General features: G+C 42.5%; 1 protein-coding gene across 5 annotated transcripts in view; it reads left to right on the top strand.

Annotated features, from left to right (window-relative positions):
- The window catches only part of focad (focadhesin), a 334,365-nt gene that overhangs the window by 169,983 nt on the left and 138,189 nt on the right, over positions 1–26,193 (top strand). For all 5 annotated transcript variants that reach the window (XR_011949158.1, XR_011949159.1, XM_072516930.1 and 2 more), the window contains 4 exons: positions 6,634–6,781; positions 9,949–10,137; positions 16,574–16,695; positions 19,202–19,294. Coding sequence is in view for 3 of the 5 variants with exons in the window: in XM_072516930.1 (XP_072373031.1) it covers positions 6,634–6,781; positions 9,949–10,137; positions 16,574–16,695; positions 19,202–19,294 (552 nt within the window). In the remaining 2 variants the exon portion in view is untranslated. The remainder of the gene's footprint in view (positions 1–6,633; positions 6,782–9,948; positions 10,138–16,573; positions 16,696–19,201; positions 19,295–26,193) is intronic.

Below are 26,193 nucleotides of genomic sequence, written 5' to 3'. Positions count from 1 at the left end.
TATTTGTGTCATGTGCCTTGTTGACTTTGAGACGGTGATGGTGACTCACCTCCTGAAGCACTGCAGTTGAAGGATCTCTGAAAGAGCTTGCCTGGTATGGTTCCATGATATTGGTGCAGCAATGATAAAGGAATGATGAGATAATTCCACACCATCCTGACTTGCAGCTTTCCATTGCGGGTGAGTTACTTGCCACCGAATTGCCAACCTCTGACTTGCTGTTGTAGCCACAGTATTTATGTGGCTAGTCCTGTTCAGTTTTTTTAAATATGGGGAATAATGGAATGGCAGAGAAATTGAACAAATGTTTTGTGACTTACAGTTATGCTGTTTTTCTAAGTGCATTTTAAAAATGTCTTAAATGATAGATTCCACAATTTTTAGTATGACTGATGTGAGCCTAATTATCCTATTGTTCCCAGTTTTCTCTATCCCTCCTTTCCTGAATAACACTGTTACATTTACTAACTTCCAATCTGCTGGGACATTTTCAGATTCTATTGAATTTTGGAAAACCGTAGCTAGCACATCTGGTCAGTGCAGGTATTCCTTTTAGAGCCCTAGGAAGCAGACAAACATGGGCCGAACGTTTCGGGGATTTTTTGGACTTTAGCCACTTGACCTTCTGCAGTACCCCATGCCTGCGTGGGTTTCCTTCGGGTACTGCGGTTTCCTCCCACAGTCCAAAGATGTGCAGGTTAGGTGGATTAGCCATGCTAAATTGCCCCTTAGTGTCCAGGGATGTGAAGGTTAGGTTAAGGGGTTATTGGAAAGTGGTTTTGGATGGAGTGCTCTTTCAGAGGGTTGCTGCAGACTCGATGGGCCGAATGGTTTCCTTCTGCATTGTAGGGATTCTATGATTCTATGACCTTGTTTTTTCCCTCACAGAACACACTGTTCTCATGCTGGTTCATAGCGCCCTGGCTACTGTTTTTTTTCCCTCCCTCATCTGTTTGTTAACTGGATCTTGGACTGCCAAACTTGTGATGGTGGTGGTCGGGGCAATCACAGACAAAAACTGGCACCGTACGCTCCTGCTGAACATCAGTATAAACCTTATGAACGCTAAAGTTGATGGAACCGCAGTAACTTGAAGATCAAGTGCATAGCCTTTTGAAGTGGTATTTGAACAAGATTATTATCATTGTGGTGACTGTTTGGAAAACAGGTAATGGCCATGCTCCATGACAATGATTTGTTATTTAATGAATGATGGAGGAAGATGATGATTTGGTTTCTGCCACCTTCACAAGGCTATCGTAATTCCTGAAAGCAGCATCGAAGGAAGTTGTTTCTGTGTCATGTAGTTGAGAAATGGGTTCTTTCCGAAGTGATAGGTTTTGTTTCAGCTGATGCCAGATTATGGACTTCCATGTAAACTTTCAGGATCATTAGATTCCTTTATCAGGCTGTGCAAAAAGTCTGAAAAAGACACCAAAGTGACTGAGTGATAAAAACACCTCAATGGTAGGCAATTAGTTATTTGTGTGGGTTCCAGTTTAAAATGACCAGTGATAAATGATCAACAATTTGTCATGCAATCAGACTTGCTGGCCTCCCTTGTTGTCTCAATTGTTTCATGTGAATAGATGACAAATGTATCTCTTAGGAAACAAACACTTACCAAACTAAGGCTCTGAACCTACTAAAATTAAAATATTGGAATTGTGATTGCAGTCAGGGGTTTCATTGTGTCTTAGCTTCCCAAATTGTTGATGCTGCTGGCTAATCAAACTAAGAAATACAGGTAAAGACAGAAGAAAATGCTGCAGTGTTATTTTAAAAAGTGTTTTATGGCGATTTGCAAGTTACCGAAGCGATCATTGAAATTGATCAATAAATTTTGGATTTAAAATAGTGAATTGCATGCTTGCTTACTTGGAATGAGGACAAATAGATAGATTTTTCTTTGTTTCCTAATGTTAGTATGTTCATAATGTGCGTTTATTTTCTACTACTGAACAGAGCAGTGTACCCCAGAAATTAGGGCAAATATTTTATGGCCCCCCAGGCGGGTTCTAGTCGGGGGTGGAGGGGGAGGTGAGTTGCGCCCAACGCCAGTCCACCTTTGAGTCAGTTGTGGCTGTTAAGCCATTTAAGAGCTTCCTTCGTGCAGCACGGTGGCACAGTGATTGGCACTGCTGCCTCACAGCGCCAGGGACGTGGGTTCGATTCCAGCCTCGGGTCACTGTCTGTGTGGAGTTTGCACTTTCACCCCGTGTCTGCCTGGGTTTCCTCCGGGTGCTCAGGTTTCCTCTCACAGTCCAAAGATTTGCAGGTTAGGTGGATTGGTCATGATAAATTGGCCCTTCGTGTCCAAAAGGTTAGGTGGGGTTACTGGGTTACGGGGATAGGGTGAAGGTGTGAGCTTACGTAGGGTGCTCTTTCAAAGGGCTGTTGCATATTCGATGGGCTGAATGGCCTCCTTTTGCACTGTAAATTCTATGATTCTGTTGCCACTGGTATTTTACCTGAGGCAGGGAGGCCCCATGCCACTTGGCAAGGCCGCTAAGTAAACCCTGGCAACCTGTCTGTGGGCTTAGGTGAATTTTCCTTCCTTTGTCCAATGGAGGGCCCCATGGCACTGCCCAGCAGAAAGGGTCGCTCTTGATTGAAGCTATCCTCTCTTTCCCCGGCTTCCCGATTGCCTGACTGGCCCTAGCCTGGCTGCCCCACTGAACTATTAAGTTTGTCCTCCAGCAACACGCCTGCGTGGGAAATGTGGTTAGCCCTAGCAGTGGCCCGATGGTACAGCTGAGACTAGAGAGCTTCCATCCATCTAATTGCCTGACAGCTGTTGGAGGTGGACATCCTCCCTCGTGGGGTTGGAGGCCAAGACCTCAAGCAGTTAACTCCCTCACGCCCGTAAAATCCAGTTGTGGCTTTTTGGTAGGTAAGGTGGGTTCACCCCTGACATTTCAGCCAGTGGGCAGGGTATCACTGAACAAAGTGCAGCCCAAATGCAACACAGATGGAGCTTTCCTTCAACTCTACTTCCATTGATTTAAACTGCCAGCTTTTTTCTTACTTTTACCATGAAGACGTTTCTTCCTTCAGATCCAGGACATAAGTCACTTGTTGATTCATTTGCCTGACCTTCCACTCTGCAGCAAAGAAATATTTGATGTTGTTAGAAATGAGGTCTGAAAATACCATCATTTTGGGGGGAGGTGAGGGTATTTCCAAGTGTAGGGGTCTCAAATTTGGGGTATGAGTGGAATCTGTCAGAATTCTAACTGTTGTAAATTTCAAGCTAAATTCTGGTGGAATTAGCTTTTGGCAGAAGATGTGATTGGGCCAAAAGTGGTCCATACAAGCAGATGAAGATTCAGTGGAACATATTCATGGTATGTGTAATTTTGGTTTATTACCCAACTTCAGTTGTCCTGCGTAAGTGGCAGTGGGAATCGTCAACAGCAAATGCCTTGTGCAGCCACTTGAGAGTGCAGTTGAATGGGGATCGGGATAACATGGAGGCCAAACTGGATCAGGGCTGCATGTTTCCTTCTCTAACAGGATATTCGTGAACCAGTTGGGTTTTTACAGTAATCCAGCAACTTCAAGATCATTCAGTGAGGACCAACGTTGGCCTCTCGGGAATTTCAGCACTCTTAATGGAATTGCATCTGACTCAAAGCTATAGGAAAGAAAGTAGGAAGTGGTCGAGTTCACAAAAAGGTGTTTTAGGAAGTTGAGAACATAGGAATATAGGACTTTGGAGCAAGAGTAAGCCATTCAGCCCTTTGTGTCTATTCTGCTATTCCGTAATTTCATGACTGGTCTGGTTGAGGTCTCAACTCTACCTTTCAGTTCACACACGCACACGCACACACAACCTTTAACTCCCTTGTCCATCAAAGATCTGCCTGACTGTACCTTGAATAAATTCAATGACCCAGCTTCACTACTTTCTGGCTAAGAGAGTTCCACATACTAATGGCCCTCAGAGAAAAGTTCTCCTCACCTCAGTCTTTGAAGAGAGACCGCTTATTCTCAAATTGTATCACATAGTTCTGGTATCTCACTCTCTCTCTGTCCAACAGTTTTTCATAAGATGAGCCCCTCATCCCAGGAATGAGTCAGATGAATCTTCTCTGCACTGATCCTAATGTAGTTATATCCTTTTTCAAATAAGGAAACAAAAACTGCACACCCTAATCCGGATGGGGTCTCACTAATGCCTTGTATAGTTGCAGTAAAACTTATCGACTTTAATATTCCATTCCCCGTGCAATAAACATCAACATTCCATTTGCCTTCCTAATCACTTGCTATACCTGTGTATTAGCTTTCTGTGACTCATGCACTAGGACACTCAGATTCCCCTCTATTTAAATAGTACGTTGCTGGCTTAGCACATTTGGCAAAATAGCTGGCTTGCAATGCAGAACAATGCCAGCAGCGCGGGTTCAATTCCCGTACCAGCCTCCCCGAACGGGCACCGGAATGTGGCGACTAGGGGCGTTTCGCAGTAAGTTAATTGAAACCTACTTGTGACAATAAGTGATTATTATTATTATTATTCCATTCTTCCTGCCGAAGTGAACAAGTTAACATTTTCCCACGTCATGCTCCATCTGCCAATTTTTTGTCTACTCGCTTAACTTATCTATATCCCTTTGCAGACTCTTTGCCTTCTCTTGACAGCTTGCTTTCCTACCCATCTTTGTGTCATCGGCAAATGTAATTACCATATATTCGGTCCCTTCATCCAAATCATTGGTTTAGATTGTAAATAGTTGAACACCCAGCACTGATCCCTGTGGCACTCCATGAGTCCAACCCAAAAATTATCCATTTATCCCTACTCTCTGTTTCCTGTTAACTACCCAATCCTTTATCCATGCTAATATGTTATCCCCTACACCTAGTAATATCTGTAATGTGACAACTTATCAAATGTCTTTTGGAAATCCAAGTATACCACATCTATAGATTCCCTTTTATACCTCTTGCTTGTTTCTCCCTCAAAAAACTCTAACGTTGGTTAAACACAATTTCTCCTTTCACAAAGCCATATTGACTCTGCCTGATCATATTATGATTTTCCTGCTATAACCTTTAATAGTGGATTTGAGCAGTTTCCCTAGTGACGGACGTGAGGCTAACTGGCCTGTAGTTTCCTGCTTTCTGTCTCCCATGTTCTCTGAATAAAGGTGTTACATGAGCTAATTTCCAATCCCCTGGGTCCTTCCAGCATCAAAGGCATTTTGGAAGATTGCAATCAATGCGTTGTCTCTCATGCACGCAATTAACTTATTTCCAGGCCACCTTTGCCAATCTGATTCTTCCAATCTGTGAGCATGTTAAAGTCACCTATGATCATTGCAGTATTTTCTTTGCACGCCCCATTTATTTCTTCCTGTAAATAACTACTGTTAGGAGGCCTATAAACTACTCCCACAAGTGACCTCCTGCTTTTCCTATTTGTTGTCTCTACCCAATGATTCTACATCTTGCTCTTTTGAGCTAAGGTTATCTCTCGCTACTGTCATAGAATTTACAGCGCAGAAGGAGGCCATTCGGCCCATCGAGTCTGCACCTGCTCTTCGAAAGAGCACCCTACCCAAGGTCAACACCGCCACCCCATCCCCATAACCCAGTAACCCCACCCAACACTAAGGGCAATTTTGGACACTAAGGGCAATTTACCATGGCCAATCCACCTAACCTGCACATCTTTGGACTGTGGAAGGAAACCGGAGCACCCGGAGGAAACCCACGCACACACGGGGAGGATGTGCAGACTCCGCACAGTCCTAATGGCATCCTTGATTAAGAGAACAACCCAACCACCTTTTCCGAGCTTCCAATCTTTTCAAAATATCCATAACCATCAGTATTCGAGGAAAGGTTTAGGGAAGCAGTTAATTCAACTTGGCTGCTCTGGTGAGGATGTGAAAGAAAAAAGAAAACTTGCTTTTATATGATGCCATTCATGACCTCAGAATGACCCAAAGCACTTTACAGTGACTGAAATACTTTTGAAATGTAATCACTATTGTAATGTAGGATAATATTGCACCTAATTTGCAATGTGTTCTCGCATTAAGTCTCTGCCTCCTCTTCAGATATGTTGTGTTATTGCTGACCACTATAGAGTGCATTTAACTCCCATTCTTTTCCACGTTTTCTATAAGTTTTAAGTTAGCTGACCTTGTCATTTATGGTGGCTTTTCGGCAAGCTAAAATTTCACCATGTCTCCCTTCCAGTGGTGCAATATCCTCACTGTGGTCTTTTTGGGCCCACGTTATCTCTTTGAAGTGATCCCACCTTAAGGTGACTGAAAAGTTAGACCTGACATTTCCAAATATATTTTTAGCAAGTACCCAAGAAATATCAGTCTCTGAGGCAAGGCAGTGAATACACAAGCTCCAGAAACAACCTTTGGCCTATTAATGCGGCTTTTGTGTTCTTTAAACATTATCTTTATATTTTATTTTTAATTGGCGCCCTCCTTTCTTCATTGCTTGGATGACCTATGGTGATTAAAGATGAAAAAAAGTATTTGTGGAAATTTTTGATCAAGTTGCCATGTAGAAAGTCAGAAATATACATGTCTATATAGTCAAATTATAATTTGAAAAGGAGTGGAAGATTGATAATGTAAGAATGTTGTATTTTCTTCCTAGGTAAGGCCAGAAAGAAAAAATGACTATGAAGATGATGAGATGGAAATGAATGTGGAAGGGGAAGAAGAAGAGAAGGAAGAAGATCTTTCGGTCCCAGGTGCATCTTACATGAAGCTGCTTTTAATGACTCCGCTTCCCGTGTTCTCTGGTATGTTCTTTGACCGCTGACTATTCCATTTAAAAATTAAACAGCAACATTTATTTGTAGCAGAAAAAACATTTTTAAAAAAGGTATAAAATATTGATTCTGGAAGATAATCTTCAAGGCTTCTGAACATTAGCATGGGGTGGCACGGTGGCACAGCGCCAGGAACCCAGGTTCGATTCCGACCTCGGGCGACTGTTGGTGTGGCGTTTGCACTTTCTCCCCATGTCTGCGTGGGTTTCTATAGCCTGAATGGCCTCCTTCTGCACTGTAGGGATTCCATTATTAGCACCAATAACATGCCACAGTTTGCACTATTATTGTTGTATTCATGCTTGTGTTGGAGTTTTGTCATTGCAGGGACAATGCATCTTATTGCCCCAAGGAGTGAAAATTTTGCTAATCTGCCACTTATAATAATAATAATTCTAATAATCTTTATTGTCACAAGTAGGCTTACATTAACACTGCAATGAAGTTACTAAGAAAAGCCCCTAGTCGCCTCATTCTTGCACCTGTTCGGGTACACAGAGGGAGAATTCAGAATGTCTAAATTACCTAACAGCAAGTCTTTCGGGACCTGTGGGAGGAAACCAGAGCACCCAGAGGAAACCCACACAGACACAGGGAGAACGTGCAGACTCTACAGAGACAGTGACCCAAGCCGGGAATCGAACCTGGGACCCTGGAGCTGTGAAGCCACAGTGTTACCCACTGTGCTACTGTGCTGCCACTTTAGGATATCCTCATGCATAGACAAAAGATTGCATTTAAGAGGATTCAGGTGATGTCCATGACCTTTGTAATGGCCCAGAACCCTTCCAAAAATGATTCTACGAGTACTAGAAAGCGTGGGAGAGATGCTAGTCTCGTTTCAGCCTCGCCACTAATCTTAACCCCAGGGGAGGTGGAATCTATAGAGGATTAGAATACAAAGGTGTTGTATCTTGCTACAGCTATATAAAGCCCTGGTTACACCACACCTGGAGCATTTTATTCAGTTCCAGGCACCACACCTTAGGAAGAATGTATTGGTCTGTGAAGGAGTTAAGTGTCTTAACAGAAGCTTCTACTCAGCCTGACAGCAGTTGGCAAAGCTGCTGTTCAACTTAAAAACTTTTAGCAAACTCCTAAACCTATATCAAACTACAAAACTACAGACAGACCTGGCTCCTCCCATTAATTACATCATCTTTATCCCACTATGATGTTCTATCACTTATTTAGCTAGGTCTATATACAATACTTCAGAATTTACCTACTCTCCAGGGAATCTCCAGCAATCATAACAATGTTACATTAGGCATCTCTCTGCAAGCAAGTAAACGGTTAAAATTAATCATTAATACACCTTTCACAACCTCTTAATTACAGCTTTAGCAGACACCGAGTCTGGATACCTTAATCTAGATTCTTTAATAATATTACTGCAAAAAATATGTACCTTAACCGAGGCTTTAGCATTACTGCCACAATGTAAAATAAAATATTTATACCAATTTCTTACTTTCATCGTCTGGTTCAATGCATGTGTAGTTATTAGGCTGTGAGAGACCCAAGATTGCGTATCAATTTTGAAACGTGAAGATTATCCTCAGTTAGTGTGAAGGTTGACCTAAAGCTCAAAGAGCACCTTTAAGTTTTCATTTGAGATCCCTCCTCTCACAGGACCCAGATTTCAGTTTTTTTCTGTTTTTTAAACTTAGGGTAATGATCAGTGTAAATTGCCTTTTTTACGAAATACATATTCTGTTCAAATGCCTATTATTGTAAGTGATTTTACAACAAATAAATGGGTTTACAGGACAAGCTAATGTCTGAGGATGAAATAGGTAAAGCCAAGGTGTCAGATATATATGGGGAGCTGATAGAGAGGGAGGGTGCCCCGGTGGAGGAGGTCCGGCACAAGTGGGGCAAGGTGTTGGGAGGGACGATGCAAGCTGGGGTGTGGAGTTGAGGCACTGCGGAGGATAAACTCTTCTTTGCCATGTGCAAGACTGAGTCTCATACAGTTTAAGGTGGTACAAAGGGCTCATATGATGGGGTCGAGGATGAGTCCGTTTTTTCCAGGGGTGGAAGATAGGTGTGGGGGGTGTGCAGGGAGTCCAGCGAACCATGTCCATATGTTTTGAGCATATGTTCCGAAGATGGAGGGCTTCTGGAAAGAGTTTGCAAATGTAATGTTGTCGATTTTGGGGGTTGAGGTGGTACCAAGCCAGTGGGTGGCGGTATTTGGGGTGTCGGAGGATCTGGGAGTGCAGGTGGGGAGAGAGGCTGATGTGGTAGCCTTTGCCTCCATGATAGAGGCGGATCTTGCTGTGCTGGCGGGACTCGGAGTCGCTGAAAGTGGGGGCATGGGTGAGTGACTTGGCAGAGTTCCTCCACCTAGAAAAATTCAAGTTCGCCTTAAGAGGGTTGGAGGACGGATTCTCCACAAGGTGGAGGCTGTTCGTTGACTTCTTTAAGGGACATCAACACGTCAGTGTGGGGCGGTCGGGTGGCGGAGTTCTTTGTGTTTTGCTTAGGTTTTGGTAGGGGAGGGTGCTGGGTGTAAAAGGAGGGGGTAGAGGGGGCGGTATGGGGGAATAGTGTTAATTGTGTATGGTTTACTGTTGCTGTTGTTTGCTCATTTCTGTTCTGTATATATTTGAAAATACCTCCAATAAAATAGTTTTAAAAAGCAAGTAAATGGTTTGGCTGATTTACACTCACGGATCTGCCAATCTTTGTACCTTTCTTCTTAATGATCTGACAGTAATACGCAAGAAGTTACTTTTCACATCCTTGGGTCTGAACTTCTGGTTTTAAGTCTTGATCTTAGTTTGCTTTAATTTTGAATGAAGTTTGTGACTAAAGCTGCTCTGGAAGGCAGAGTGCAGTCATTCTTTTCTGTGTCTAATACAGGGTGGTGTGTCCTGAGGCGAGTGTTGACAACATAGTAATTAATCACTGAGGAGCAAAGAGTTAAAAGCATTTGTCTCTTCAATGGACCATCTGACATTGCTTACTGGTAGCTTCCTGAATAAAGGTTTAGGCAGAGGTGAACCCGAAGTCAAGATAACACATGGGAGCAATTGTCTTGACCATGCTATTTAAATTTGAACTTGCAGTTACTAATTTTGTCCATCGTGACAGCCAGAAGTAGTAATCCTTTGACCTTTTCCTTGCAGCTTTTGAAGAGTTTTTGTCATCCCTTGTGACCCAAGAATTAACTGTGATGCCCCGTGGGGTGTATTATTCAGCACTCCGAGGCGGAACGGTGCGCTCTGACCAAGGGAAGACTGTAGCAGGGATTCCAAACTTTATGCTCAAGACGTATGAGAAGAACAAACAACCTGGACTGAAGTCTGGCCTGGCAGGTGAATTAGTGATCAATCTTTTTGACAAAGTGTTTGGGCAGTGCTGTTCCCTTATCTGTATTCCCAGAAGTTTCACAAATCAAACCAGTTTAATCATTGCAGTGCCATTTTACATATGTCAATGTAATCCAATAAAAACTGCAACTGATAATAGAGAGTTGCTCTCTAAAACTAGATAAAGCTGCATCTATCCCTCTCATTCCCATTGCACCTGCTGCAGAAGTCACCGATCTATCTGAAAGTGTAGGGGATGAGTGTTTGAAAAAAGAGTGCTTGAAAAATACATTTCATACCTCTGGGATTCTTGTGACAGCATAGGATATTTGACTTATAATTTTGCATTTTGGTTTAATAGAATTGTTAAGTCCCCACGTTTCTGTAAGGTGGAAGTTGCCTACCATTAGTTTTTGGGAGGATTCCACAAATCACATCTCACTTGAATCTCTCTATAAGGTATGGATGAAAACATAACTGTGAAGGTGATTGAAGGCCCTGCATTGTTTTAATAGCCTTGTATTGATTGATTTGTATACTTTTTAAAAATACACTGTGTAAAAAGATTTCTAATTTATTTCACCTTCACAGAGGTAAGCTGTTGTTAACATTCTGCAGGACAAAACCACCTGGAAACACTATCCTATTAAGAAATTTACCTTTAACTAATCTTGCATTGCTCTGCAAAGTACACTTAAAAATGAATTGAATACTTTGGATTCTTCCAAGTGGTGAAATCATAAGATACTTGCCTACATTATTGTTCATTGAAGACCATCTCTGACTGACTCATTCATTGCAATGTGTTACTGCCTGTAAGGATGCCCATGCCTAATTTCCCCAAGACACATGAACACCCTCAAGTTAGATAGAAGTTCAATTGTTAGCAATTAACAACCGCTATTTACGCTTATAATAGCACCTTTAGCAAAATTAGACCTTCCAAGACACTTCATCGGAACATTATGAACAAATCATGACAACGAACCACAAAAGGTGATAGAAATGCTAATGTTAAGGTGTGTCTTAAAGGAGAAAGGTAGAGAGGCAGAGAAGGGATTCCTGAGCTGAGGCTCAAGGTCACTGAAGACACAGCCACTAATGGTGAAGCAATTAAAATAATGGATGCACGACAGGCCAGAATTCGTGAGCATCGATATCTCAGAAAGTTGTGGGGCTGGAGGATATTACACGATGATGCCATGGAGAGATTTGAAACAATGATGAGAATTTTAATACGTTGACGTTGCGTGACTGGGTGCCCATATAGCTCAGCACATGCGGGATTGATGGGTAAACAGGACTTTGTATGAGTGAAGACACAGACAGCAATGTTTTGAATGACTTCACGTTTACAGGGGAGTAGGGAGGGCAGGTGGGGGAGAATGTGATAGATCAGCCAGGAATGCATTGGAGTAGCCAAGTCTAGAGGACACAGAGGCAGGAGTGAGGGCTTCAGCAGCAAATGGGCTGAGACAAGGGAAAAGACCGGCGATGTTATGGAGGTCTAGATAGGTGGTCTTAGTGATGGTGCAAATATGTAATTGGAAGCTCGTCTTGGGGTCAACTACGGCAGCTGATGTTTGTCTCAGCCGGTTGCTGGGGAGAGCGATGGAGTCAGTAGCTAGGGAATCGAGTTTGGAGCGGGGACTGAAAGCAGTGGCTTCAAATTTCCCACTATTGAATTGGAGGAAATGTGTACTCCATCCCTTACTGGATGTTGGGTAAACAGTTAGACAACTTAGTAACAGTGGAGGAGTTGTGCGAGGTGGCGGTGAGGTGGAGTTGGGTGTCATCAGTGTACAATTGAAAATTTAAAGTTATGCTTTCAGATGATGTCATCATGGGCAGCATGGAGATGAGAAGTGGGAGAGGGTCAAAAATAGATCCTTGCAGGATACCCGAGGTAACAGTGCAGGAGCAGGAAGAGAAGCTATCACAAGTGATTCTCTGGATGCAATTAGATAAATAAGAATGGTACGAGGTCAGTGCAGTCCCACCTAGCCGGGTGACATTGGAAGAGGCTGGTGGCACGTGAAGAGTTGCAGACAGGCCAAGGAGGAAACATTTATGTTTATCACAGCCACATAGAATGTCCTTTCTAGCTTTGACAAGAACTGTTGCGATATTTTGACAGGGTCAAAAACCTGACTGGAAGAATTCAAACAGCAAGTTCTGGGAAAGGTGGGTGAAGATTTGGGAGGCGACAATGCATTTAAAGACTTTGGAGAGGCAAGGGAGGTTAGAAATGGGGTAGTGGCTTGCGATGTCAGTGAAGTCAAGTGTTGCTCTTTTGATGAAAGAAGTGATGATGTCTGATTTAAAGAAGGGCGGAACAGCAGCTGAAGGGAGTGAACAATATGGTCTCATAGGGAATAGGAGGGGATGCTGGGTGGTCAGCAATTAATAGGAATAGTTTAAAGAGAGCAGTTCGGTCTCGTGGCAAGATGATCGCAAAGGAGATCTCCAGGGAGATGGTCCAGAAACTAGAGAGTGATACAAGTTCAGTGCTAGGGCCAGGGGGGAGCTTTGAAGTAAATGTTACCCTGTGACTAGTAGAAGGAAGGAATGCAGCAGAAGTAGCTGTTGGAATGGTCTCAATCTTCGTGACGAAGAAATCCATGAGCTATTTGTACTTATGGTTGAAGGTGAGGGTGGAGGAGGAGGGGATGGGGATTCAAAAAGACAGCTTGCAGTAGGGGGAAGAAGCCAGGGGTTATCTTTGCATCCAGGATTATCCTGGAACAGTGAGTAGTTTCAGCAAATGGGAACAGGACCCAGTAGCATTTTACATGCTCCAGACAGATCTGGCATTGAACGGTTAAACCAACTGTCCACATTTTTTCAAGTTTGCTTCCCAAGGACTTAAAGGAATGAAGGTGAGGGATGTACCGGGGGAATGGCCTGGTTGCGAGAGAGAGTAATGATTTTATTGAGGACTGGTCATCAAGGTGGAGGTGAGGGTGCAGTTTAGTAAAGCAGCAGCTGCAGAAATGAAAAGTTAGCAGGCTTGATAGTATGTGTGAAAATTAATAGAAAGACAAGTCCCAGAGAGCTAGCAGGCAACTAATGTTATTACTATATTCAGAAAGGGAGATGGAACAATTCCAGAATACTATTTGCTAACTAGCTTAGTGTCAGTGTTAGTAAAGACAGTGGAATAGAAAAATATCTAGAAGCTGAAAATAAATCAACATGAATTTCAAAAGAGAATTTCAGACATGACGAACCATTGTGAATTATTTGAAGTGTAACAGAGAATAGACAATGATAATGCAGTGGATGTGGCATATATGGACTTTCATTCAGAATGTATGACATAGACTCATGCCAATCAGAGCATGTGGAGTCAGAGGACAAGCACAGAATACATGGCTAATTGTCTATGAAACAGAAAACATATAGTAGGTTCATATATTAATATATATTAAAATTACTACTGAAACTGCTGGAAAATAGCAAGTGGTGTTACAGAGGGATTGATGCAGGGACAACTGGTGTTGCTCACCATTTGCATGAGTGATACGGACTTGGGAATCACATGCCTGGTAACAAAATATGTGAGTGATTCTAAATGGGTTGAGGGTATAGTTAATGCTGAGGAAGATTGCAACAAAATACAAGACACCATTAGCAAACTTGCAGCGTGGATGTATAAATGACATTAATTTCAGTAGAGATAAAGGTGAGTTGTTGCATTCTGGCAGGAGGAATAAGGAGGCCACATTCTCCTTGGAAAATAAGAGCCTATATGGGGTAAAGGTGCAAAGTGATTGCAATGTCTACAAATCGGGAAACGTAGTGATGCAGGCTAAGAAAGCCATGATCAGACTAGACAAGGGTTTCATTTCTCGGGAAATGGAATTCAAAGGCAGAGAAATTATGTTAGACCTTATGGAACCTTGGTTAGAATACAGTTAGAATACTGTGTGCATTTTTGTATATCATAAAGAGGATATAGAAGCATTGGAAAAAGTGTATAAAAGAGTCACAAGGATGAGACTGAAATAAGAGAGTGTGACTATCGGAAAAGATTGCAGAGACTTGGGACCCTTTTCTCTAAAAAAGAGAAGATTGAGAGTGAATTCTCCAACATCATGAACGAGTTCATTGGTAGGCGAGGAGAGGATGTTTCCGTTTGTATGGGAGTCCACAACTTGGGCTATGAATACAAGATGGCTACTAATAAGTTCAACAAGAATTCAAAAGAATGCTGCGCATGCGGAATTTGCTACCATGCAGAGTGGTTGAGGCAAATAACATAGCTGTTTATAAGCAAAAGTTGGGTTAAGTACATACGGGAGAAAGGAACAGAAAAATATGTTGATAGTAAATTGGGAGTATGTGTATGATCATGAGCATTGGCATAACTCTGATTGGGCCAAATAACCTGTTTTAATATCATAATTTTATAAAGGATTCACATAGTACTTATTGTCAGCTATTGAAAGCTTATCCCAAAATGTTTTGATATAACTTAGTTCCAGGCTGTCACACCAACCCAACCAAGACCACTCCAGTAGGATATGACCCCAGTATTGGAATAGGCATGGGTGGATCCGAGGGTACCTTGTGCAAAGTGAGTGTTGACTGCCTTTCTCCGAGTCACCAGAGGTCTATGGCTACTTTGCATTATCTTCCACAAGGAGAACAAGTTACTTCAGGCTATGATGGAGTGATGTAGTACTGATTCAGCAAGCATATCTCATTCATTGAGAACTATGTAAGGATTCGCTCTCAGTGATTATTGAACACAAGGATCAAGAAAGGATGCTGTAATTGTCCCAGTGGACACTTCTGGAGGTTATAGTTTTTCAGGTTTCTAATCATCAATTTCTGACCTAATGTAGTTACATCACATCAACAGTAATTGTGCGTGAATTAATTTGAGGCTCTATCTCATGTTCAGGCTTATAGGCTGTTATTATATCCCCATTGCCTCTGTGGATTTTTATTTCAGACCCTTGCTCGCCCACTTGTTATCTTTCATATACAGAAAACATATTGCCAGCTCCCATTAAGGAAGAAAACTCAACTTTCCAGAGAGGTATAAACATTGAGAGATAAGGAGGCTCCCCCACCTACTCCTCACATTTTAAGCACGTTGAGTAAAGCTTCCGCAGTTAATTTAGCCATATTGAAGTTCCATTAATTTTAGGAATTAAGTGTAGGTTAATGCAGTTAACTTTCAGGAAACTGGTGAAGTTCTGGTTGAATCAGCCATGGATTTGTTTGATAAGAGGTCAGGATAGTCAGTATTATGCCAATTCAGTAGACTGGATTTTGCAGTTAATAAAGGAAGAGCACTTGCCTTTTCTTATGCGTACAACTGCTTACATTCATTTTGTGGACGTTTGAGTGACAACTTACTGTAATTGAGCATTTAATACACTTGGCACACTCTGCAGGTGATCAGGGACCTGGGTGAACAGGGCAAGCAACAATGTACCCCGACAACTTTAAAAAAGTTTATACAGGGTCTGAACCAGGAAGTGTAAGTTACAATAATTGATTCAGTATAAAATTGAGAGAGAAAACGATAGGACCAAGGAGAGATGAAAGAGATAGGAGTTTTTTTTTGAAAAAAATAATTTTCTTTAAATCTCCAACAATAATTTAAATCTGAAGGAATGCAACTGCAAACGTTTTGAATATTAGATTTTCATTGCCCGAACGGTTTGGCGTGCAGTTAAAACTTAGTTATATTTGAATGGATAGGTCCTAATCTTTTCTCATGTGTTAATTGGGTATCTATTGTACAGAAAAGTCACACCCTTACATATACTTTAATGTCAAGGTTTTTGTCAGATGAGGTACTGTCAGAGTGAAGCTTGTGGAGGAGCAGGGCAAATTGAGCAGTAACTTCCAGCATCTACTCCACATGTGCAGATGCCAAAAGGAGGTTGCTGTTCAATTATGCTCCTTAATAACAGTGAGAGCTGTAACTTCAAGGTTATTCCTCCCACAAAGTCCAGGTCAGTTAAGAATATCAGGTTTGACGTTTAGGCCTGGCTGAAAAAGTTAATGGAGCAGCTAGCTGTTTTCTGGCAACCAAGAGCACAGAGCTTCTAAAAGCATCATGAACTCTTGGCATATGTTTCTGGCATATTCCAGACAATAAAAAGCAAGATATTCTCTGAACATCCCTAACATTAATTTCTTAAAGAGTCCGAGTTTCCATTTTTTAATTTTCAGTGTTAATATTTTTTTACCTAGAAGGTTGAACAAAGAATGGGAAGATGATTATAGTGAAAAAGTAGCAGCATTCTCAGTGCCTATCTCTGGATTTCCAGTTTATACCTCTTGCGATGAAGATCTTTGTAATTCACTGATAGCTTCCCATTATTCAGCTCATTAAGGTGCAATGTTGTTGCAGCTTACGTTATATTATGTCTCCCTGAAAATTAATCATCCAGTTAAAGCTGTTACTGTTTTTTTGCAGCTGGTTTATTGCTGTGCTATGATCTACACATTCAGATAGATAAAGATGGAAAGCCTATTAATCGCTTTCTTGTGAGTCGAGGACGTAACTACCAGCAGATGCTTGCAGCCCTTATCCACGAGGTAGGTTTTTCATGTCATTCGTGAAATATATTCAAAAAACATTTTGTGTTTGCACAGAATTGCACCTGATTGAGTGTAATTTTAATAGGCAATTTCTTATTGGCCAATAGAACAATCTGGAACTGTTTTCTGTACGTCAGAGTTCCTACAGTTTGGCTTGATGTGTGGTCAGTTATACTTCCCCAATAGCAGGTAGTTGTGGAAACACTTGGGAGTCCAGACTGGGACGAAGGCCTGGATCCCAGAAAGCAGCACATTTGAACCAAATATTATGGCCATAATTATTGCAAGGATGGGACCTCCTCCGGTATCCTGTCTGCAATGACCTGGTCGCGATTCTTTGCTGGGGCGGGCAGGGCCTTGAAGGACCACCTCTGCATGTCTTGCCCAAAACCTTCAATCTGTGTCTTTGTAACACAAGCTAATTAGAACAGCTTTTCTTTGTATACCTTATCTAAATCTGTCATAATCTTGTATACCTCAATCAAATTGCCAATCAACCAAACCACTTTGCTCCAAAGAGAACAATGCCAACCTAACCTCGTAGCTAAAATTCCTCATCACTGCAGACATTCTGGCAAATCTCCCCCGAAACCCACAAGGGCCCTCCGGTCCTTCCTAAAGTGTGGTGACCAGAACTGGATATAATATTCTACCTGTTACCTTACCAGAACTCTAGAAAGATTCAGCCTAACTTTCCTGCTTTTGTACTCAACAACTGTATTCATAAAGTCTCAGATACCATTTGCTTTACTAATTACCCTTTCAGTGTATGTGGCCACCTTCAAAAATCTGGACACCATGAACCCCAAGTCCCTGCCCTGTGCTATCAAATCTATATTACTTCTCCCTATCCTTATGTAAGGGGTCCTCCTGTTGATTCCCTTATTCCTATTTCTTTTATTTTGTTTTTATTGTTTTTGTTCCATGCATCGTTAATGGAGACATATCTTTAAGTCGAGCAGAGGAAGTAAGGAACTCAAAGTGTCAAAATAGTGTACTGTGTAATAAAGTTTTGTATTTTTGGCAGAAGAACCTGGACTTTATGACACCCAAGAGACTAGAAGGGTTTGTTTTGTTTGGTTGTCTTGCATTCACTGATTGGCCAGGGACAGTATTCTGCCCGGCAACCGACAGCAAGTGATTCCTGTCAGGTGAGGGTTTTCGGAGAGAACCCAGGGGAAGCCATTGGATTCCCAAGGCGGAAGCAGCTCTTTCTCTGCTCTGCTGCCTACTGTCTGAAGGCAGAAACTTCTAGACGCTGAAAGAAGAAGCTGCCACTCTCTCAAATGCTGGCTGCCTGCTTTTTCTGTGAGTCTACAGGGAAAACCATTACAAGCTGAAAGAAAAGATAACATCCATCTGACAGCCTAGACTGAAGAAGAAACTAACTGGAAGAGGCCCATCTGAAACAAAGAATCATCCTTGTATTTTCATAATTATTTTACACCCCTCTTTCCCCTCTGTTTGTCTATGCGTGTGTAGAGGGTGGGGCAAGTAAAAAGGGAATGAGTGTTCGAGATTAGATAGAAGGTAAGCAGTTATATTTGTTGCCTATTACATTATAGTTACTGTTAAAAATAAAAAGTGAATTGTGTTTAATTTTATAAACCTGACGACTGTAGATATTGGGCAGCCAAAGACCTCTGCTATTTTAAAATAAAAGTTCATTTCAACCATGTTGTGATTCTGAGTCAAGTGGCGCTGGAATTGACTGCATTGGCCTAGGGTGTTGTAATGAAAGTACTTAATAAATGTTCCAGCCTTACATTGCGCCTCTAAGCCTGTATCACCCTCTTAGTCCAAAATGTTGTAGCCTTACCCCGCGCCTCTAAGCCTATATCACCCTCTTAGTCTCTAATATGACGCACCCAGCTCCTACCCTCTTACTATTGACAAGCTGGTTGAAGATTTTTGTTTTCCTTTTGTGTTAACAGCAACTCTATTCTTCCTCACGTGGCTCTGAAGTAATCTTTCGAAAGGTGAAGAGATGAGGGCCGGTGGGGAAGATGGGGATAGTCCATGCCATAGTGCATAAGCGAATGGTTGAAGAAACCAATGCATTCACCTGTGAAATAACAAATTAATGGTTTTGATCAGCATTGTCTGCAATACTTCAAAAGTGCGGGCTTTATGATGTATTCAATCTCGATGAAGCAGGACGTTAGTGGGAACTTCTTCAGAGGGTTACTTTGGTGGGACATCCTCTGGGAGCAGTATGAACAGATCTGAGAAGCTTTCCCTTTTCATTCATAAAAATGAGTGGCCAAAATGTTTCAGAAATATTCCACATTTTCCTGAATAATTGGAGGAGGGAGATTTTTTTAAAAATGATACTAATTGTCACTTCTGTTGGCATTCTTGGAATTTTTGTTAACTTCATAAAGAGATTCTGTGACAATTAAAACGGTGAAGGTTGGAATCAAGATGTGAATATTTTCTACATTATCAAAAAGTACAATTGTGTGCATGATAATTGATGATTATTGTCTGGTCAATCTTTTAGGTGCCTATCCAACCTTCTGAGTGGCATAAATCGATGTTGCTGTCCCAGGCATGGCTAGGATTTATGGGAAGAACATACCAGGCAGTTCTGCAGGTAAATGTACAAGTTAGAATTCTTGTGACTGCAATAGTTTCCTACCCCATTCCAAAATGAAAACTTAATAATCATGGCCAATAACTCTACATCTTAAATTTTGCAAACTATTTTTGCAGATTGAATACTTTTTCAGAAGAATGAGAGTACACGTTTCTTACAGAACTTGAGAGCAATGGATATAGGAAGGGTGTTTCCCAGGGGACAAAGTCTCAGAATAAGGGCAGGCCATTTAACACTGAGATGAAGAGGAATTTTTTCACTCCGAGTGTGGAGTCTTTGGGATACTCTACCCCAAAAGGCTGTGGAGACTCCGTAATTGAGCATGTTCAAGACAGAGATGAATAGTTATCTAGATAGTAAAGACATCAAGGGGTATGGGGTTCGTGCAAGAAAATGGCATTGAGTTAGAAGATCAGCCAGTATCTAGTTGAATGGCAGAGCAAGCTCAAGGAGCCAAATGGCCTACCACTACTCCTGTTTCCTCAGTTTCGATGTCCTTTAGAGCAGTCCTTCAAACAGTATCTCAATTTATTCAGTATGATGCTGTTCATTTTGCAATGTTCATGTTAAGCTTGATGAGACTTTCAAGTCATAGTTTCCAATATGTGTGAAGGGCATGTTTTGTAACATTGCCTGGACACTCCAGGTATCTATTTTTGGAGTGTTCTGATTTGGCAGTGCGCAGATAGTGCGCTGACTTCCCCAGCATTTCCAATTTTGTACTGTCATCTACTTAGATGAAAAAAAAAAGTACTTAGAGTGAGGGCAGCACGGTGGCGCAGTGGTTAGCACTGCTGCCTCACGGCACCGAGGACCCGGGTTCGATCCCGGCCCCGGGGCACTGTCCGTGTGGAGTTTGCAAATCCTCCCCGTGTCTGCATGAGTCTCACCCCACAACCCAAAGATGTGCAGGGTAGGTGGATTGGCCACGCTAAATTGCCCCTTAATTGGATACTTTAAATTCATTAAAAGAAAGAGTACTTGGAGTGGGCTTCCGATGACGTCATGGAAGAGCAAGACGCACGAAAAGTGGCTCCTGGCGGGGGCCTTGTTTTCGATCCCATTTACCCTTTTTCTGGGCGGTTTTGATGCCCAAAAGCCCTTCGTCTGTTTAGAGAACATTTTTTCTCAGCAGAGGCATGTCGAAATTGTCAATGAAGAAGCTCAGTTCGAGAAAGACTGAGGAGGGTAGCCCTGAGAAGTTGTAGGAGGAAAGATGGCCGCTGCACTCATTACATTAGACAAGTTGGTCATTGCCAACTGGAGCTGGAGAAATTTGGTAAACAGATGGATCGGCAGTTCGAGCGGCAGGGCAAGGAGGAAAGTTTGAGCCCTATTCGTGAACAATTGGTGAAGACCTCGAATGTGGTAAAAATACAAGGCGCGACGTTGAACTGGGTGAAGGAGGCCTTGACGCAGCACGAGGACCAGCTTGCCGTGTTGGAAGCAGAATTACTGCTGGTGGCGGAGGACAACAAAGGCCTCAGGTTGAAAGTGGAGGATCAGAACAGGTCAAGGCAGTTCAACCTCAGGTTGGCAGGGGGAATGAAGGGCTCAAAGCCGACTTGGGGATGTTTTCACGGCTGGTGGGCGGAGATGAGGTGTTCGACCCTCCGGGGTTGGACAGAGCTCATCGTGCTCTCAAGCAAAAGCAAAGGTTGAATGAGCCTCTGCGAGCGGTGATTATCTGCGACCATAATTATCAAAAGAAGGAGAAGGTCTTGGAGTGGTCCAAGAGGATCCGGAGCATTGACTGGGATGGGCACATGGTGCGAAGGCGGTGCTTTACAGTAAGGGTGTGCGGTTTGGGGTGGTGTGCCCAGCAAGGCACGGTGACACAATGGTTAGCACTGCTGCTTCACAGCTCCAGAGTCCCGGGTTTAATTCCGGCCTTGGGTGACTGTCTGTAGGAGCTTGTACTTTGTCCCCGTGTCTGCGTGGGTTTCCTCCGGGTGCTCCAGTTCCCTCCCACAGTCCAAAGATTACATGGATTGGCCATGCTAAATTGCCGCTTATTGTCCAAAAGAAAAAGTCATGATGTGGAGATGCTGGCGTTCGACTGGGGTGAGCCAGAGGAAGGAGCAGTGCTCCGAAAGCTAGTGTTTGAAATAAACCTGTTGGACTTTAACCTGGTGTTGCAAGACTTCTTACTGTGCAAAGAAAAAGGTTAGGTTGGGTTACGGGGATACGGTGGAGGTCTGGGCTTAAGTAGGGTGCTCTTTTCAAGGGCCAGTGCAGAATCAATGGGCCGAATGGCCTCCTTCTGCATTACAATTATTCGATGATTCTAAGGCTGCGGGTCACCATTGGCTCAAAAGATTATTTGTTTGACACCAAGGAGCAGTCAGAGGCCTTCATCAGAGGGAGGAAATTGGAGCCGGTGTGAAGAGGACTGTTTGGGACTCTGTGTATGAAGGGAGGGGTGTTTGTGCAATGTATGTATGTATGTATGCTCTTGTGTGTTATAGATCTGGCTCTGTTGAGGTGGGGGCAATAATGATAAAATAAGGGGTTTGTTGGGTTTGTTTTGGAAGGGAAAGAGGTCTGTAAATGTTGTGAGGGTTTGGGCATATTGGTGGGCAGTGTGGGCCAGGAGGGATGGGGTGGTGGGTGTTGTTTTTGAGGGGTCCCTACTGGGGGCCACTTCGCTGGCGATGAGGAGCAGGGTGGCTTGCGAATGGGAGTGGAGTGGGGGAGAGGCTGTGACCTGTTGGGCTATGATGGATGGGGTGCAATGGGCCTGGCTGTTTGTTTATGTGGTGGGGGATTGGGGCGGGGCATGTGGCACCAGGCAGTCTGCGGGCCCAGGGGGCGGGGGGTGGGGGGAGAGAGAGATCCAGGAATTTGGGTAGGAACATTGAATCACAATGCTGATGGTTGACTTGAGAGGGGAGGGGGGGGTGAGAGACACCTGACAGGGTGATCACCTGGCTCGTATGTTGGCTGCCATTCTAGAGGTAGATACGCAACAGCTGATTTTTGGGGGGTGGGGAAATTTTAATTGCATTCTGGACCCAAGTCGGATCACTCCAGACTGAGATCGCTGTTCCTTTTGGGGATAGCAAAGTGTTGGCCGCATTCATGGAGGAGACACACATTAAATCTATTTCCAGAAACATTTTAGATCAATTTGTTTCTAATTTTAATGGTTGCAGTAGTTTAATCATGTTTTCAACTTTGAAATATTAATTATCAAGCCTTGGACCATTTTTGTGACTAGAATTTGGAGCCTGGTGCAATTACAGGAATAAATTGTGCATCAGTGGGGCTGCAGTCAGATTGGACCTCCAGGGTACTCTTTCAGTTAAGCACAGAATTTTTGTTAAAACCTAATTTATGTGGACTTCTGGCATGGCTTCTTTTTCAGTACTCTGATGAAAATTGTCCTTCATGGTTTTACTCAAAGGCTGCAGTCATTCTCTCTTTCAGTGTAAAAACTCAAAGGGAAATTTCTTAAAACCGGACAGAGAAAGTCCAACTCTTTTTCTGTTCGATTGACATGTTTGTAGATGATTAACACAGCGAGTGGTTTGGGTCTGGAATGCACTGCCCGGAGCCGCACTGGAGGTAGGTTCAATCGAGGGATTCGAGAGGGCATTCGATGATGATTTCAATCGAAAAAAGTGTGCAAGGGCATGGGCAAACAGGCAGGAAAATGGCAGAAAGTCACGATGCTCATTTGGATAGCTGGTGCAGACAGGATGGGCCGAATTGCTTCCTTCTGCATTGTAACAATTCTGTGATTAAAGGTGAGATTGGTGGTACTTCAGCATAGAATTGGGCTTTGTGTGATAGGGTGATTAGGGCCTGTGCACCATTTTTAAGTGGAATTAACGCAGAACCTCTACATTTTCATTGTTTCCCAGAAGAAATGTGGAGTGCCAAACAGAAGACTGGAGAGAAGTTTGTCATGATATGCAAACATGCAACCAATGAACACTCAGAATAGGACACAACCAATGGGCAGTCAGGACACTCAGAGATGGCATCACCACAAGGGGCATGACATAAACACTATAAAAGGGATGAGGCACTCACCCTGCCTCTTTCCACAGATAGACATCAAGAGAGTTAGACAGTGTTGATCAGCAGCATCACACCCCAGCACGTGGCTTAGAGCAAGCTGATACAGTTGGACTGAGTTACTACAGTTAGATTAGCAGAGAGTCAAACTCATTTGAGAACTGTGTTAATAGTTCAATTAATACGTTGAACTCATTTCAGAGTCTGGAGCATCCTTTAGTTAAGACTGCATCAAGTAGCAGCCTGTGTTATCTGAAGCAGCATAACATAAAGTTACTTTGCACCATAGTAAAATACCTTTACATTACAGAAAATCAGGCAGGTTTTGCCACAAAATAATTGACACCAACTTTCATCATAGAGCAGGGAAAATAGAACACAGATCTTGATATGAAATCATACATCAACGATCAGGTATATGGCTGCATAACATACGAGACATGAAGTTGCAAGTGATCGGTGAATGATTTGTTTCAGGATGATACTACACTGGGACCTGTATCACATTCTATTTATATTCCGTCATAATTTGGGCAGAAAGGTAACTATGAATGAAGGGGAAAAGAAATATTGAGGACTTTTTTTTGCTAACATGTGCCACACCCTAAATAGAATTACTGGTAATCATGCTTGACGATTTACTTAGCATGTTGCCAACCATGGGACCTGGGTATTTGAGGTTGTCATTGAAGTGTTCAAATTCATTTTATGGTTTCTTGGTCTTGCCCGACTGCTTTTGTAGTTCATTTTTGTATTTTCCAATCTGGTGACTGAGATTAGACTCCGAAGGAGAGTTAGTAGGAGTGATCTGAAAATCGTATTGTGGTACTGCTCACAGCAGTGAAAATGTGTTCAGCTTGTCTGTGAACGGTAGCCCTTGTGTAATTAAGGAGCTATACAGTGCACCGAACATTCTCCAGTTTCTTTATTTGTGCTTGCTTTGCTTATTTTAATGGTTTCAGTCCATTTCGATGAATTGGGAGAAAACGGTTCAGTAAATTTAGGTCTGATACTGCTTCCTTGTACAGATTTTCGCTTCCACATACACCCTAAGGCTTGCTTAATTTCAGTTTGCAGAATATGTATTTGTACAGTCCTCTGTACACTTTAATTAGCAATTATTTCAATTATTTTAAGGACCTTTTGATTCAGTTGATTGATTAAAAACATTTGAGACATATTCAGGTGTATCCTCATTTTCCCATCTCCTCAAGGTGTTGACTGCTTTCTGGGGGTTTGATTCCACAGTTGCCAGTCATCCTCTTGGTGGCTCCCCCAATAATCGCTGTTCATATTTGAGCCTTGACAAGGCCAATGGGCTGCGTAAATACAGCAGTCCTGACCCAAAGACTGCATGTATTTTCAGCAAGGTTCCTGGGCAATGATGAGGTTCCTGCTATATGTTCCCTTCTTTACCATAGGAGCACGGTGAGCAATTGTAGCATTGCTGCTGATGCTGAAATCAGTTATCTCAATACCTGCCAGATGCTGATTTCCGGATAATCCTAATCTTATTAAACTGTGTGGACAGTTCTGCTTTTTCTGTAGCTGTTTCCAGGAACACACAGCAGACTTACTTTTGGGATGGTTTAGCCACCTGAGTTCTTTTCTTAATTTTCTGTTTTTATAATATACATATCACCTGTTGACTGTTTTCATGTGAGACGAGATGTGATAACACTTTCTCATTCCAGTGGATAGTAATTAAAAGTACAGGGTGTGGCTTGTGAAACTAAATTCATCAATACTCCTAACTTGTATTTATATAGCATCATTATCACAGTAACACGTTCTAAGGAGCATGATCAAACAGAATTTGACACCAAACTACTTTGAGGAGACAATTGGAGAGCTGGCCAACTGCTTGCTCAGAGGTCAGTTTTAAAGAGCCTCTTAAAGGGGGAAAGAGAATAGGTTGTTGGAGTGAGTTAGTGGGGCATTTCCAGGCATGTGGAAGTAGGCAATCTTGGCGATGGACAAGACATGAAGCTAGAAACTCAGTTTAGGATCAGGCCGGAGGCCAAGGTTGCGGCACAATTCACCATGATTTTGTGATGTTTTGTTAAATTGTTGTCAAATCTTTCAGAGAACTAAATAAATGTTTTCTTGATTACTCTGAATTACAGCAATTCATTTCTTTGAAATATTTGTGATTTGAAACACTCTTGAAAATCTATACATTCAATGCCAATATAACCTTTAAAAAATAAAAACACTTAGTATCAGTTTTTAATGCAGCAGCTTCATGTGAATGAAGTTTAAGTATGTCAAACTTGCAGATAACAACCATTTTAAAAGTGATAAGATTGCATGGAATCAAACTTTAATGCAAAGAAGCTTTGGATTAGGCATCACTTTTACAGACTTGCTCTGAAAAGCCCAATAATTCATCTTAGAAATAATGAGTAATATTTTTTGGTCCACCATTTTACCACAGACTGATTGAGTGCTCTTGTCTGCCAGTGTACTATTATATTTTCTTGACTGAAACATCATGGAATCCAGGTGTTTTCGTGAGGGGAAGTGCATTAGAACGACTGTGAGTGCCAAAGAGTCAAAGCTGTTAGGTTTCATTTAACTCTAACTCATGATTCTCCTGAACCCGTCCTTTCACAAACGAGTCTGGTGGGGTATGTAGCTTTGCTTGTCAGCTTCGTCTCTGAGAGACAGTGGGGCGTGATTTAATAGAAAAGTTTCTAAGTGTGGTAGCGAGCCAGAACTGCTGCGAGTTTCCTGACACTTGACCCGGCGAGGCTGGCACAAGCGCTCAGCTCTCAGCGGGTTATCATCAACCTCCTCCCTTCAATAGTGACCCAGTGACAGTGCCGAAACAGTCCCATCACCCTGGAGTGATGTTACCCAAACCCTGGGAG

Source organism: Scyliorhinus torazame, chromosome 9 (assembly GCF_047496885.1).
Source record: "Scyliorhinus torazame isolate Kashiwa2021f chromosome 9, sScyTor2.1, whole genome shotgun sequence".
NCBI classification, from domain to species: domain Eukaryota; kingdom Metazoa; phylum Chordata; class Chondrichthyes; order Carcharhiniformes; family Scyliorhinidae; genus Scyliorhinus; species Scyliorhinus torazame.
Note: the sequence above shows the minus strand (reverse complement) of the source record. Positions and strands in the feature narration are given on the sequence as shown.